The 12,863-nt window shown below is 39.8% G+C and overlaps 1 protein-coding gene across 4 annotated transcripts in view; it reads right to left on the bottom strand.

Annotated features, from left to right (window-relative positions):
- Positions 1-12,863, bottom strand: part of Nab2 (Nuclear polyadenosine RNA-binding 2) — a 59,703-nt gene that overhangs the window by 10,240 nt on the left and 36,600 nt on the right. For 3 of the 4 annotated variants that reach the window (XM_071669906.1, XM_071669904.1, XM_071669905.1), the window contains exons 14-15: positions 8,849-8,933; positions 5,628-5,844 (exon numbers count right to left, since the gene is read on the bottom strand). In XM_071669906.1, coding sequence (XP_071526007.1) covers positions 5,643-5,844; positions 8,849-8,933 — 287 coding nt within the window. In that variant the 3' untranslated portion in view covers positions 5,628-5,642. Of the gene's footprint in view, positions 1-5,627; positions 5,845-8,848; positions 8,934-12,863 lie in introns of those variants that run through there. The other variant, XM_071669907.1, reaches the window with a different exon arrangement.

Here is a 12,863-nt window from a genome sequence, read left to right as displayed (position 1 = left end):
TCTGCATGCTTAACTGACAGAATTGAATCGAAAGCTATCTGCCGTATAAACCGTCCCAGGCTAACTTCCAAACTTGACCCCCTTGCCTTGCACTGCAGCACTGGTTCAATTTCCCTCTTCTATAGGTATCACTTTGCTTTTTACTCTGTAGAGCTGGCTGCCCACACCACTAGTTAGACCACGCAAAACTCTGCAAGCAGCTGCATCACAAGATTATTGTGTGGCCATCAGCAACTCAAAGGTGGGCCATTTCAACACTTGCTTCTTTCCCTACACATTGAAGCTTTGGAACTCTCTATCTTCTCATGTCTTTCCCAATAACTACGACCTGGCACATTTTAAAAGACATGTTTTTCACTCTCAAAATTTGTAAATACTTTCCCTTGCCTTTTCTTCTTCCATTTAATAATCCTCTCTATATTTCAATTAGTGCCTGGCCTTGATGTGGACTTTTCTCCATGACTGGAGCCTTAAAGAAAGAAAAATAACTGTCTGAAATTTCTTTTTTCCATGCAAACCAGCTGTTTAAAATAATACCTGGGAAAAATGTACATATCCTATCCGTGTATGAGGCATTAACCTAAAGATAAAAAAGTGTCACCTTTTATAAAAATTTCTCATAATCAATAAGGTAAATATCATGGAGTAAAATGGACAGAAAAAAGCACACTTATAATAGTATCATCTAACAACTACAGTCAAAGAAAAAAAAGCCTTGCAGGCAAAATATGCAGATCATTATACCCTTTCAAATACAGTAGCATATACATACGTCCAGTGATTTTAAAACACATGATGCCTTGAACTTTTAAAATCTTGTGTATTACACAGGGTAAATGAAACTGTTTACATTGTTTTCATGGAGAACAGTGAACATAACCCAAATGTAAGAATGCCTCGGGTAGTTGTTCTCGTTTACACACTTTTACCTCATACACAGGGACAGCGGTGGTGAATGATATGAATACATGTAGAAATATTACACCTTTTAAATGTGAATAAATCACATGGCTAGCATGTGTAAGGGAGGCTTTGGATACAGTCTCTGAATATATTCTAGCTCTTTACCTTTAATGTGTTGTAAAAGTCCTCCATTGCTCAAGGAAAAATAATTTAGATTCAGTTGTTAGTAGTCATTCCTCATCCTTACAGAATCCAGCTAAAATCATCATGCAAGTCATTTATTTCTTTGTATTTCACCAACTCCATCAACTGATACATAAGTGTTCTTCCTAATACACCACGGTCATCCAACAATCTACATACAGCATTTCCCACAGCTTTAAAATTGTACACATGACATTCAGGTGGACCAACTATGCACTTAAAGTAGAAGCTGCATGGGTACTAAGGATAACAGACTTTTTTCCACACCTTCCTAGCAACCAAAAAGACTTCTAAATCAGCTGAATATCTAAACAAAGGCAGGACAAGTTACCTGCCATTCTCCAAGAGCACATTAATTGTTCTCAGCTACCATTCATTATTTAATAATATTGTAATAATCCTAATGCTGCAATGGTTGGATTCAATCAAACATTTACATATGTTGATTGCAAAATTCAGATTTACCTCACAGCTACCAAACTTTATTCCCTTAACTGTGATGTACATGAATATCCATGGGACCTAGAAAAAACTGCCATATATGCATTGGTGCAGTCTATAATTGCTTAAAGTGGTTTTATTGGGAAGTATGAAGACTGTTAAGGAGAGCAAACAACTGTAGGATCATCTGCCTCACACTCTGAGTCATCTTTTTCTGGCAGGCAATGGAAAATTACTCTTTCTTACTTAGTTTACAGGGGAGGGCACTTCTCAAGAGCACAAAAAATTCAGCAGCTATGAATGCTTCTTTTTTCTCTTTACACAAGTCTTTGTCCTCTGAAAAGGCTACATTCTTAGTTTGGATCAATATCAGTAAAAATTTCTTATTTTTTTTTTTTTTTTTTTTTTTTTTTTTTTTTATACTTTGTCGCTGTCTCCCGCGTTTGCGAGGTAGCGCAAGGAAACAGACGAAAGAAATGGCCCAACCCCCCCCCCATACACATGTACATACACACGTCCACACACGCAAATATACATACCTACACAGCTTTCCATGGTTTACCCCAGACGCTTCACATGCCCTGATTCAATCCACTGACAGCACGTCAAACCATGTATACCACATCGCTCCAATTCACTCTATTCCTTGCCCTCCTTTCACCCTCCTGCATGTTCAGGCCCCGATCACACAAAATCTTTTTCACTCCATCTTTCCACCTCCAATTTGGTCTCCCTCTTCTCCTCGTTCCCTCCACCTCCGACACATATATCCTCTTGGTCAATCTTTCCTCACTCATTCTCTCCATGTGCCCAAACCATTTCAAAACACCCTCTTCTGCTCTCTCAACCACGCTCTTTTTATTCCCAAACATCTCTCTTACCCTTACGTTACTTACTCGATCAAACCACCTCACACCACACATTGTCCTCAAACATCTCATTTCCAGCACATCCATCCTCCTGCGCACAACTCTATCCATAGCCCACGCCTCGCAACCATACAACATTGTTGGAACCACTATTCCTTCAAACATACCCATTTTTGCTTTCCGAGATAATGTTCTCGACTTCCACACATTTTTCAAGGCTCCCAAAATTTTCGCCCCCTCCCCCACCCTATGATCCACTTCCGCTTCCATGGTTCCATCCGCTGACAGATCCACTCCCAGATATCTAAAACACTTCACTTCCTCCAGTTTTTCTCCATTCAAACTCACCTCCCAATTGACTTGACCCTCAACCCTACTGTACCTAATAACCTTGCTCTTATTCACATTTACTCTTAACTTTCTTCTTCCACACACTTTACCAAACTCAGTCACCAGCTTCTGCAGTTTCTCACATGAATCAGCCACCAGCGCTGTATCATCAGCGAACAACAAATTTCTTATTATTTTTCTTTATTGGTATTTCAAAAGGGTCTGAAAATTTATTCCATTTGAAGCAGCTAGGGTAAATCAAAGAAAGGTCCGTGGGGACTGGTTGTGGAAAGGGGGTGCAGTTATGGTGCATTACACACAACAGCTAAATAATGGATATAGGCAAATGAGGCTTTTTCTTCATCTGTTCCAGGTACTACCTCACTAATGTGGCAAATGGTGAACAAGTATGAAAGAAAGAGGAAATTTATAAGTTCAGAGATTCAATATTCTGTCAAATTGAGGTTTGACCTTCTGGTATTTGAACATGCTTTCTTATTCATGAGTTATGATATAGCAAAATTTTAGTAAAAGAGATGTTATGTAAGGGATAGGCATACTGCCAATATACCTCCTGTGTGCCGTAGAAAGCAACTAAGAGGGGTTCAAGTGGAGGCTGGAAACCCTTCCCTCCTATACTATCATTTGGTAAAGACAGAAAAGTGAGGATTTTTCCAGGAAGACTTAGTCCCTAATGCAACCTCATTACGGCAACAAAGACAAACACAGTTAAAAAACTCTTAAACCAACTTAATAAAACTCCAAGCTGCAACTGGCTATTTACTAAACTGTTTCTGATAGTGTCTACTTTTCTCAAATACACAGATTCTTTTTGCCTTCAACTTACCTGACGCAAGGGCCAAATTTCTAGAACTGGCATGAGTATATGGGCAACCTATGCGAGTACATGCACCATCAAATAAACAGTTGGGATGAATGAAGAGGCATTTATCACCATATTTGCAGGCTGGAAAGGACCTGGAAGAGTAGATTAAATAGAATAAGAAAAATTAGCTTTCTGACACAAACAGGGATGTGAGGGTTGATGAAAAAAAATAAATGAGAAATAAATATGCTTAGCTTTGAATTCTAATTTCTTTACTTAATTCATAACAGATGCATCTTATTAAAAACTGACAGAAAAAGCAAAAAAATAAAAAATCTGTATCAGGGACAAAACTATTTATCTGTCTATCTATCTATATCTCTGATGCCTTTCCCTTTTGGGAACTCCCATCAGGGGATGGCCACAGCAAAAGAGTCTCCACTTATTGCTATACTTACATGCCTCCTCCACACAAAAGAATAAATTTACTCATTTTTTTTTTTTTTTTTTTTTATACTTTGTCGCTGTCTCCCGCGTTTGCGAGGTAGCGCAAGGAAACAGACGAAAGAAATGGCCCAACCCCCCCCCCATACACATGTACATACACACGTCCACACACGCAAATATACATACCTACACAGCTTTCCATGGTTTACCCCAGACGCTTCACATGCCCTGATTCAATCCACTGACAGCACGTCAAACCATGTATACCACATCGCTCCAATTCACTCTATTCCTTGCCCTCCTTTCACCCTCCTGCATGTTCAGGCCCCGATCACACAAAATCTTTTTCACTCCATCTTTCCACCTCCAATTTGGTCTCCCTCTTCTCCTCGTTCCCTCCACCTCCGACACATATATCCTCTTGGTCAATCTTTCCTCACTCATTCTCTCCATGTGCCCAAACCATTTCAAAACACCCTCTTCTGCTCTCTCAACCACGCTCTTTTTATTCCCAAACATCTCTCTTACCCTTACGTTACTTACTCGATCAAACCACCTCACACCACACATTGTCCTCAAACATCTCATTTCCAGCACATCCATCCTCCTGCGCACAACTCTATCCATAGCCCACGCCTCGCAACCATACAACATTGTTGGAACCACTATTCCTTCAAACATACCCATTTTTGCTTTCCGAGATAATGTTCTCGACTTCCACACATTTTTCAAGGCTCCCAAAATTTTCGCCCCCTCCCCCACCCTATGATCCACTTCCGCTTCCATGGTTCCATCCGCTGACAGATCCACTCCCAGATATCTAAAACACTTCACTTCCTCCAGTTTTTCTCCATTCAAACTCACCTCCCAATTGACTTGACCCTCAACCCTACTGTACCTAATAACCTTGCTCTTATTCACATTTACTCTTAACTTTCTTCTTCCACACACTTTACCAAACTCAGTCACCAGCTTCTGCAGTTTCTCACATGAATCAGCCACCAGCGCTGTATCATCAGCGAACAACAAATTTCTTATTATTTTTCTTTATTGGTATTTCAAAAGGGTCTGAAAATTTATTCCATTTGAAGCAGCTAGGGTAAATCAAAGAAAGGTCCGTGGGGACTGGTTGTGGAAAGGGGGTGCAGTTATGGTGCATTACACACAACAGCTAAATAATGGATATAGGCAAATGAGGCTTTTTCTTCATCTGTTCCAGGTACTACCTCACTAATGTGGCAAATGGTGAACAAGTATGAAAGAAAGAGGAAATTTATAAGTTCAGAGATTCAATATTCTGTCAAATTGAGGTTTGACCTTCTGGTATTTGAACATGCTTTCTTATTCATGAGTTATGATATAGCAAAATTTTAGTAAAAGAGATGTTATGTAAGGGATAGGCATACTGCCAATATACCTCCTGTGTGCCGTAGAAAGCAACTAAGAGGGGTTCAAGTGGAGGCTGGAAACCCTTCCCTCCTATACTATCATTTGGTAAAGACAGAAAAGTGAGGATTTTTCCAGGAAGACTTAGTCCCTAATGCAACCTCATTACGGCAACAAAGACAAACACAGTTAAAAAACTCTTAAACCAACTTAATAAAACTCCAAGCTGCAACTGGCTATTTACTAAACTGTTTCTGATAGTGTCTACTTTTCTCAAATACACAGATTCTTTTTGCCTTCAACTTACCTGACGCAAGGGCCAAATTTCTAGAACTGGCATGAGTATATGGGCAACCTATGCGAGTACATGCACCATCAAATAAACAGTTGGGATGAATGAAGAGGCATTTATCACCATATTTGCAGGCTGGAAAGGACCTGGAAGAGTAGATTAAATAGAATAAGAAAAATTAGCTTTCTGACACAAACAGGGATGTGAGGGTTGATGAAAAAAAATAAATGAGAAATAAATATGCTTAGCTTTGAATTCTAATTTCTTTACTTAATTCATAACAGATGCATCTTATTAAAAACTGACAGAAAAAGCAAAAAAATAAAAAATCTGTATCAGGGACAAAACTATTTATCTGTCTATCTATCTATATCTCTGATGCCTTTCCCTTTTGGGAACTCCCATCAGGGGATGGCCACAGCAAAAGAGTCTCCACTTATTGCTATACTTACATGCCTCCTCCACACAAAAGAATAAATTTACTCATTTTTTTTTTTTTTTTTTTTTTGCTTTGTCGCTGTCTCCCACGTTTGCGAGGTAGCGCAAGGAAACAGATGAAAGAAATGGCCCAACCCACCCCCATACACATGTATATACATACGTCCACACACGCAAATATACATACCTACACAGCTTTCCATGGTTTACCCCAGACGCTTCACAGGCCCTGATTCAATCCACTGACAGCACGTCAACCCCGGCATACCACATCGATCCAATTCACTCTATTCCTTGCCCTCCTTTCACCCTCCTGCATGGTCAGGCCCTGATCACACAAAATCTTTTTCACTCCATCTTTCCACCTCCAATTTGGTCTCCCACTTCTCGTTCCCTCCACCTCCGACACTTATATCCTCTTGGTCAATCTTTCCTCACTCAATCTCTCCATGTGCCCAAACCATTTCAAAACACCCTCTTCTGCTCTCTCAACCACGCTCTTTTTATTGCCACACATCTCTCTTACCCTTACGTTACTTACTCGATCAAACCACCTCACACCACACATTGTCCTCAAACATCTCATTTCCAGCACATCCATCCTCCTGCGCACAACTCTATCCAATACATTTGACAATTCATGTTTGGCAAGGATAGCCTGATCAGTAACAAATTTACATATTTCATTTAAATGAATATTCTTACTCTCTCCAATTTATTTTTGTCTACCTTTTTTAGTTCTAATTACGTGTCACACCTATGCTCACACCTATGATTAGAAAATTAACACATCACAAGCTGACAGTATCTATTCAAATACAAAATCTATCCTTAAAGGATACACTTACACTATCTTACCCTCATCTCTCACAAAAAATGTACATGCAACAGAGCTTAAACCTGTGGATTTCCACCCCCAGTGATAATCCCCTTCTTTGGCCTTCTCCCAAGTCCACCTTCTACTTGTCACTATAGACACCTTTCAGCACCATCAAAAAAATCTCCAAAGACACCACAGACCACAAAACTCAATCAATTCATGCACATCCCCTCGTCCAATGCATGTGAACTAATTCACATGATGGTAAACTAATCATATTCACACAAAGACATCCCTTGACACATGAAACAACTTTCTCAAAACAACAAACATAATGTACATCAAAACTTAAATTAAATTTAATATTTCTAACACAGCCACCACCATATCCCTCCACCAGTTTCCAGCCCTCTTACACATACACTTCATTAACAGACACCTACCCTCCTGAACCTGCTACTCTGTGGTGTCTTCAGTATACAAGATCTAACATGGCTCATCACTGAGTTCCAAAACCCATATAACACAATACTCATTGCATCACTACACACATTAGATATCACAAACCTCCATAACCAATTCACCAGAACTCCCAGTCTTACCCATCAATCCACTTCACCAGGGAACCTTCACCAATCTTGCCTTATGCACCTATACAACTTGGAAAATGATCAATATCCTATCTCCAGATCACTTCCCAATAAAACTTTTACTCTAAATAAACCAACTAACTTACACCACTTAAGAAGAAGACAAATTGCAAAAGTGCAGAATGATCAGTTTTTCACCAAATTTACAAATTTTCTGATTATTTACTACTATTATCTCTAGAACTCCTGCTAATCAATATACCAAGCTATGCCCTAAAGTACCAGAAGTATCTTAAGAGCCACCAAAAATAACTTTCCATGCAGTCAGAAATCATTTCACCCTAAATTTCTTCCTCAAGATTCAAAAAGTCTTAAAACAGCAGGACAAAAATTTTGCATTTTATAAATACAGAAAAAGGCCAGTCATTAAACAACACAACCAACAACTTCACCAAACAAGAAACAAAAAGAACCTTCTCAAATAATACACCATAATATAACAAACTACAACAACAAAAACTATGGAACATCATTATAAGCACTCATACATCAAACAAAATCTCTTCAACCAACAATATCCAAATATACAGAACAAATACAATCACTGAGCAACACAACCACCAACCTCACCACACAAGAAACAAACAGAACCTTCTCAAATAATACTAATACGCTACAAAATAAACAACAAAAAACTATAGAACACCATAATAAGCACTCATACATCATACCATATCTCTTCAACCAACAATATCCAAATATACAATGTTTTGCTATGGGGTCATCAAGTGCATTATATAATTTCATGTGTTCTTTTCTTACAAAGTTGACAATGGCAAGTATTAGCTTTCACAGTAAGAAATTAGATTAGGTGATGATTGAGGGACAAAATCCTCAATCTCTTCTCTGCAACTGATTTGTAATAGTAAAATTTAGACATGGTTAACCTTGAAATGAAAAGAAGCATATGGTACACATAACTGGAGTTCACTAGTTATAGAAATTATCATTGTGACGCCACCCCCTTGAGGGAGTTTCAGAGATAGACAGATAGCAAGATAGATAGATACATATAGTAAAAAATGTCATCTGAAATTTGGTAAGATGTTTCCCTCTGGAACAGTATCCCATGAGCTTTGAGAGAATCCCAAGAATTCCTTGGGGTTCAAAACCTCTCGAAACATCATACTCAAAAGTGTGAGGGATGTGGTAAACAATATGAATTAGATTTCTGAAAGGAAACATTAACACTATTCAAGATAATATTGAGAGAAGTGAAAAGAAGAAAGTAGTTATACTCACTTGCAGGTGACAGTGGGATGATGATAAGGGCATGCCTCTCCAGCTTTGCACAATGGCCAGTATTTGCATCGCTCTTTGCTACCACCTGAAGTGAAAAGCAACAATAACAATTAAATTTTCTATTATAAATATTGGAAGAATGTGAACCACTGTACATGATATTACCTATCTAAGGGAAAGGTGCAACCACACTACTGAATGCCCACAAAAAGTAGGCCTATAACAAAAGTGTGGCTAGTCAGGAGGAATGACTGCATTCATTCACACTTAGCCTCCAGCTGTCATGTATAATTTACAAAACCACAGCCTCCCATCCACAACTAGATCCTAAGGACCTTTCCATGGTTTCCCCCAACTGCTTCATATGCTCTGGTTCAGCCTACCAACAACAATTTGTCAAGTGTATGAAAAATCACTCCAGTTTGCTCTAACCCTTGTATGCCTCAAACCCTCCTGCATGTTCAAGCCCTAAACCTTCAAAGCATTTTTCACTCAATCCTTCCACCTCCTTGGCTTCTCCCCTTTTCTTTGTTCCCTCCACTTCAGACATGTATACCCTCTTAGTCACCCTTTCCATATGTCCAAGACATTTCAGAACACCCTTTTCAGCTGTCATACACATCCTATCCTTACCACCACACCTCTATCTTATCCTGTCATTCTGTATTCAATCAACACTCCTCACAATGCAAACTGACTTCAAACTTTCATTTCCAACACATTCACTCTCTTCTTCGTGCTTCTGCCTACATCATATGCCTCGCATCGATACAGCACCAGTGGGATTACTGTACTATCATACATATCTATCTTTGCCCTTAGGGACAGTCACCACTCTTTCCACACATTCCTCAATTTGAATATGACCTTTACACCCTCACCCATCCTATGGTTCTATTCACCTCCTATGGTTCCATTCACTACTATATACACCTTCCAGGTGCATATGGCACACTACAATTCCTCCAAGTTCTCTCCATTCAAACTCACACTCAAAGTAACCTGTTGCTGTTCACTGCCAAACTTATAAATCTTGCTTTTACTCACATTTACTCACAACTTTCACCTAAACTCAGACACTAGCTTCAGCAGTTTCTCACTCGAATTTGCAACCAGTGTCATGCTATCATCAAATAATAACTGACTCATCTCCCAGGCCTCCCATCCCCAACAGTCAGCATACTACTCCTCTCTCCAGGCCTCTTGTATTGATCTCCCTAACCTTACCATCCATTATAAACATTAAACAGCCTTGGTGACATCAAACACCATATATACATCTATTATTTCGCACATTTGCCATTTCCTACTTGAGCGAAATAGCATCAAGAACTGATGATTAAGCCAAAGATGACAGAATCCTCACTTGGCTCCTTGCTCTATTCCTTCTTTTGGAAAGTAACACAAAAGGAGAGTTTCCAGCCCCAAGCTTATGCCATTCTTAATCATCTATGACACATAGGAAATACCCATATTCCCTGCGTGTTGTAGAAGTCGACTAAAAGGGGCAGGATAGGGGCGCTGGAAATTCTCTCCTATTTTACTTTCCAAAAGAAGGAAATAGCAAATTTGTATGAAAAAGTATATATATAAATATTATCTATCTATTCATTTATTTATTCATTTTGCTTTGTCGCTGTCTCCCGCATTAGCAAGGCAGTGCAAGGAAACAGATGAAAGAATGGCCCAACCCACCCACATACACATGTATACACATACCCGTCCACACACGCAAATATACATACCTATACATCTCAACGTATACATATATATACACACACAGACATATACATATATGCACATGTACATAATTCATACTGTCTGCCCTTATTCATTCCCATCGCCACCCCGCCACACAAGAAATAACAACCCCCTCCCCCCGCATGTGCACGAGGTAGCGCTAGGAATAGACAACAAAGACCACATTCGTTCACACTCAGTCTCTAGCTGTCATGTATAATGCACTGAAACCACAGCTCCCTTTCCACATCCAGGCCCCACACAACTTTCCATGGTTTACCCCAGACGCTTCACATGCCCTGGTTCAATCCATTGACGGCACGTCAACCCTGGTATACCACATCGTTCCAATTCACTCTATTCCTTGCACGCCTTTCACTCTCCTGCATGTTCAGGCCCCGATCACACAAAATCTTTTCACTCCATCTTTCCACCTCCAATTTGGTCTCCCACTTCTCCTCGTTCCCTCCACCTCTGACACATATATCCTCTTGGTCAATCTTTCCTCACTCATTCTCTCCATGTGACCAAACCATTTCAAAACACCCTCTTCTGCTCTCTCAACCACACTCTTTTTATTACCACACGTCTCTCTTACCCTATTATTACTTACTCGATCAAACCACCTCACACCACATATTGTCCTCAAACATCTCATTTCCAGCACATCCACCCTCCTTCACACAACTCTATCCATAGCCCATGCCTCACAACCATATAACATTGTTGGAACCACTATTCCCTCAATCACACCCATTTTTGCTTTCCGAGATAATGTTCTCGACTTCCACACATTCTTCAACGCTCCCAGAACTTTCGTCCCCTCCCCCACCCTATGATTCACTTCCACTTCCATGGTTCCATCCACTGCCAAATCCACTCCCAGATATCTAAAACACTTCACTTCCTCCAGTGTTTCTCCATTCAAACTTACCTCCCAATTGACTTGACCCTCAACCTTACTGTACCTAATAACCTAGCTTTTATTCACATTTACTCTCAGTTTTCTTCTTTCACACACTTTACCAAACTCAGTTACCAGTTTCTGAAGTTTCTCATCCGAATCAGCCACCAGTGCTGTATCATCAGCGAACAACAAATGACTCACTTCCCAAGCCCTTTCATCTGCAGTAGACTGCATACTTGCCCCCTCTCTCCAAAACTCTTTCAATCACCTCCCTAAAAACCCCATCCATAAACAAATTAATCAACCATGGAGACATCACGGATCCCTGCCACAAACCAACATTCACTGAGAACCAATCACTTTCCTCTCTTCCTATTCATACACATGCCTTACATCCTTGATAAAAACTTTCCACACCTTATACTCTTGAAACCTTCCACAAAGCATCTCCATCAACCCTATCATATGCCTTCTCGAGATCCATAAATGCTACATACAAATCCATGTTTTTCTAAGTATTTCTCACATACATTCTTCAAAGCAAACACTTGATCCACACATCCTCTACCACTTCTGAAACCACACTGCTCTTCCCCAATCTGAAGCTCTGTACATGCCTTAACCCTCTCAATCAATACCCTCTCATATATTTTCCCAGAAATACTCAACAAGCTTATGCCTCTGTAATTTGAGCATTCACATTTTTCCCCTTTGTCTTTATACAATGGCACTATGCATGCATTCCGCCAATCCTCAGGTGCTTTACCATGATCCATACATACAATGAATATCCTTACCAACCAATCAACAACACAATCATGCCCTTTTTTAATAAATTCCACTGCAATACCATCTAAACCCACTGCCTTACCGGCTTTCATCTTCCACAAAGCTTTCACTACCTCTTCTCTGTTTACCAAACCATTCTCCCTAACCATCTCATTTTGCACACCACCCCGACCAAACACCCTATATCTCCCACTCTATCATCAAACACATTCAACAAACCTTCAAAATACTTATGCCATCTCCTTACTTCATCATTACTCGTTATTACCTACTCCTTTGACCTTCAACAATATTCCCATTTGTTCTCTTGTCTTACGCACATTATTTAACTCCTTCCAAAACATCTTTTTATTCTCCCAAAAAGTTAATGATAACTCTCTCACCCCAACTCTCATTTGCCCTCTTTTTCACCCCCTGCACCTTTCTCTTGACCTTCTGCCACATCTTTTTATACATCTCCCTGTCATTTGCACTACTTCCCTGCAAAAATCGTCCAAATGCCTCTCTCTTCTCTTTCACTAACAGCCTTACTTCTTCATCCCACCACTCACTACCCTTTCTCATCTGCCCACCTCCCAC

This window comes from Panulirus ornatus, chromosome 14 (genome assembly GCF_036320965.1).
Source record: "Panulirus ornatus isolate Po-2019 chromosome 14, ASM3632096v1, whole genome shotgun sequence".
NCBI lineage: Eukaryota > Metazoa > Arthropoda > Malacostraca > Decapoda > Palinuridae > Panulirus > Panulirus ornatus.
This window is presented reverse-complemented; position numbering and strand designations above follow the sequence as displayed.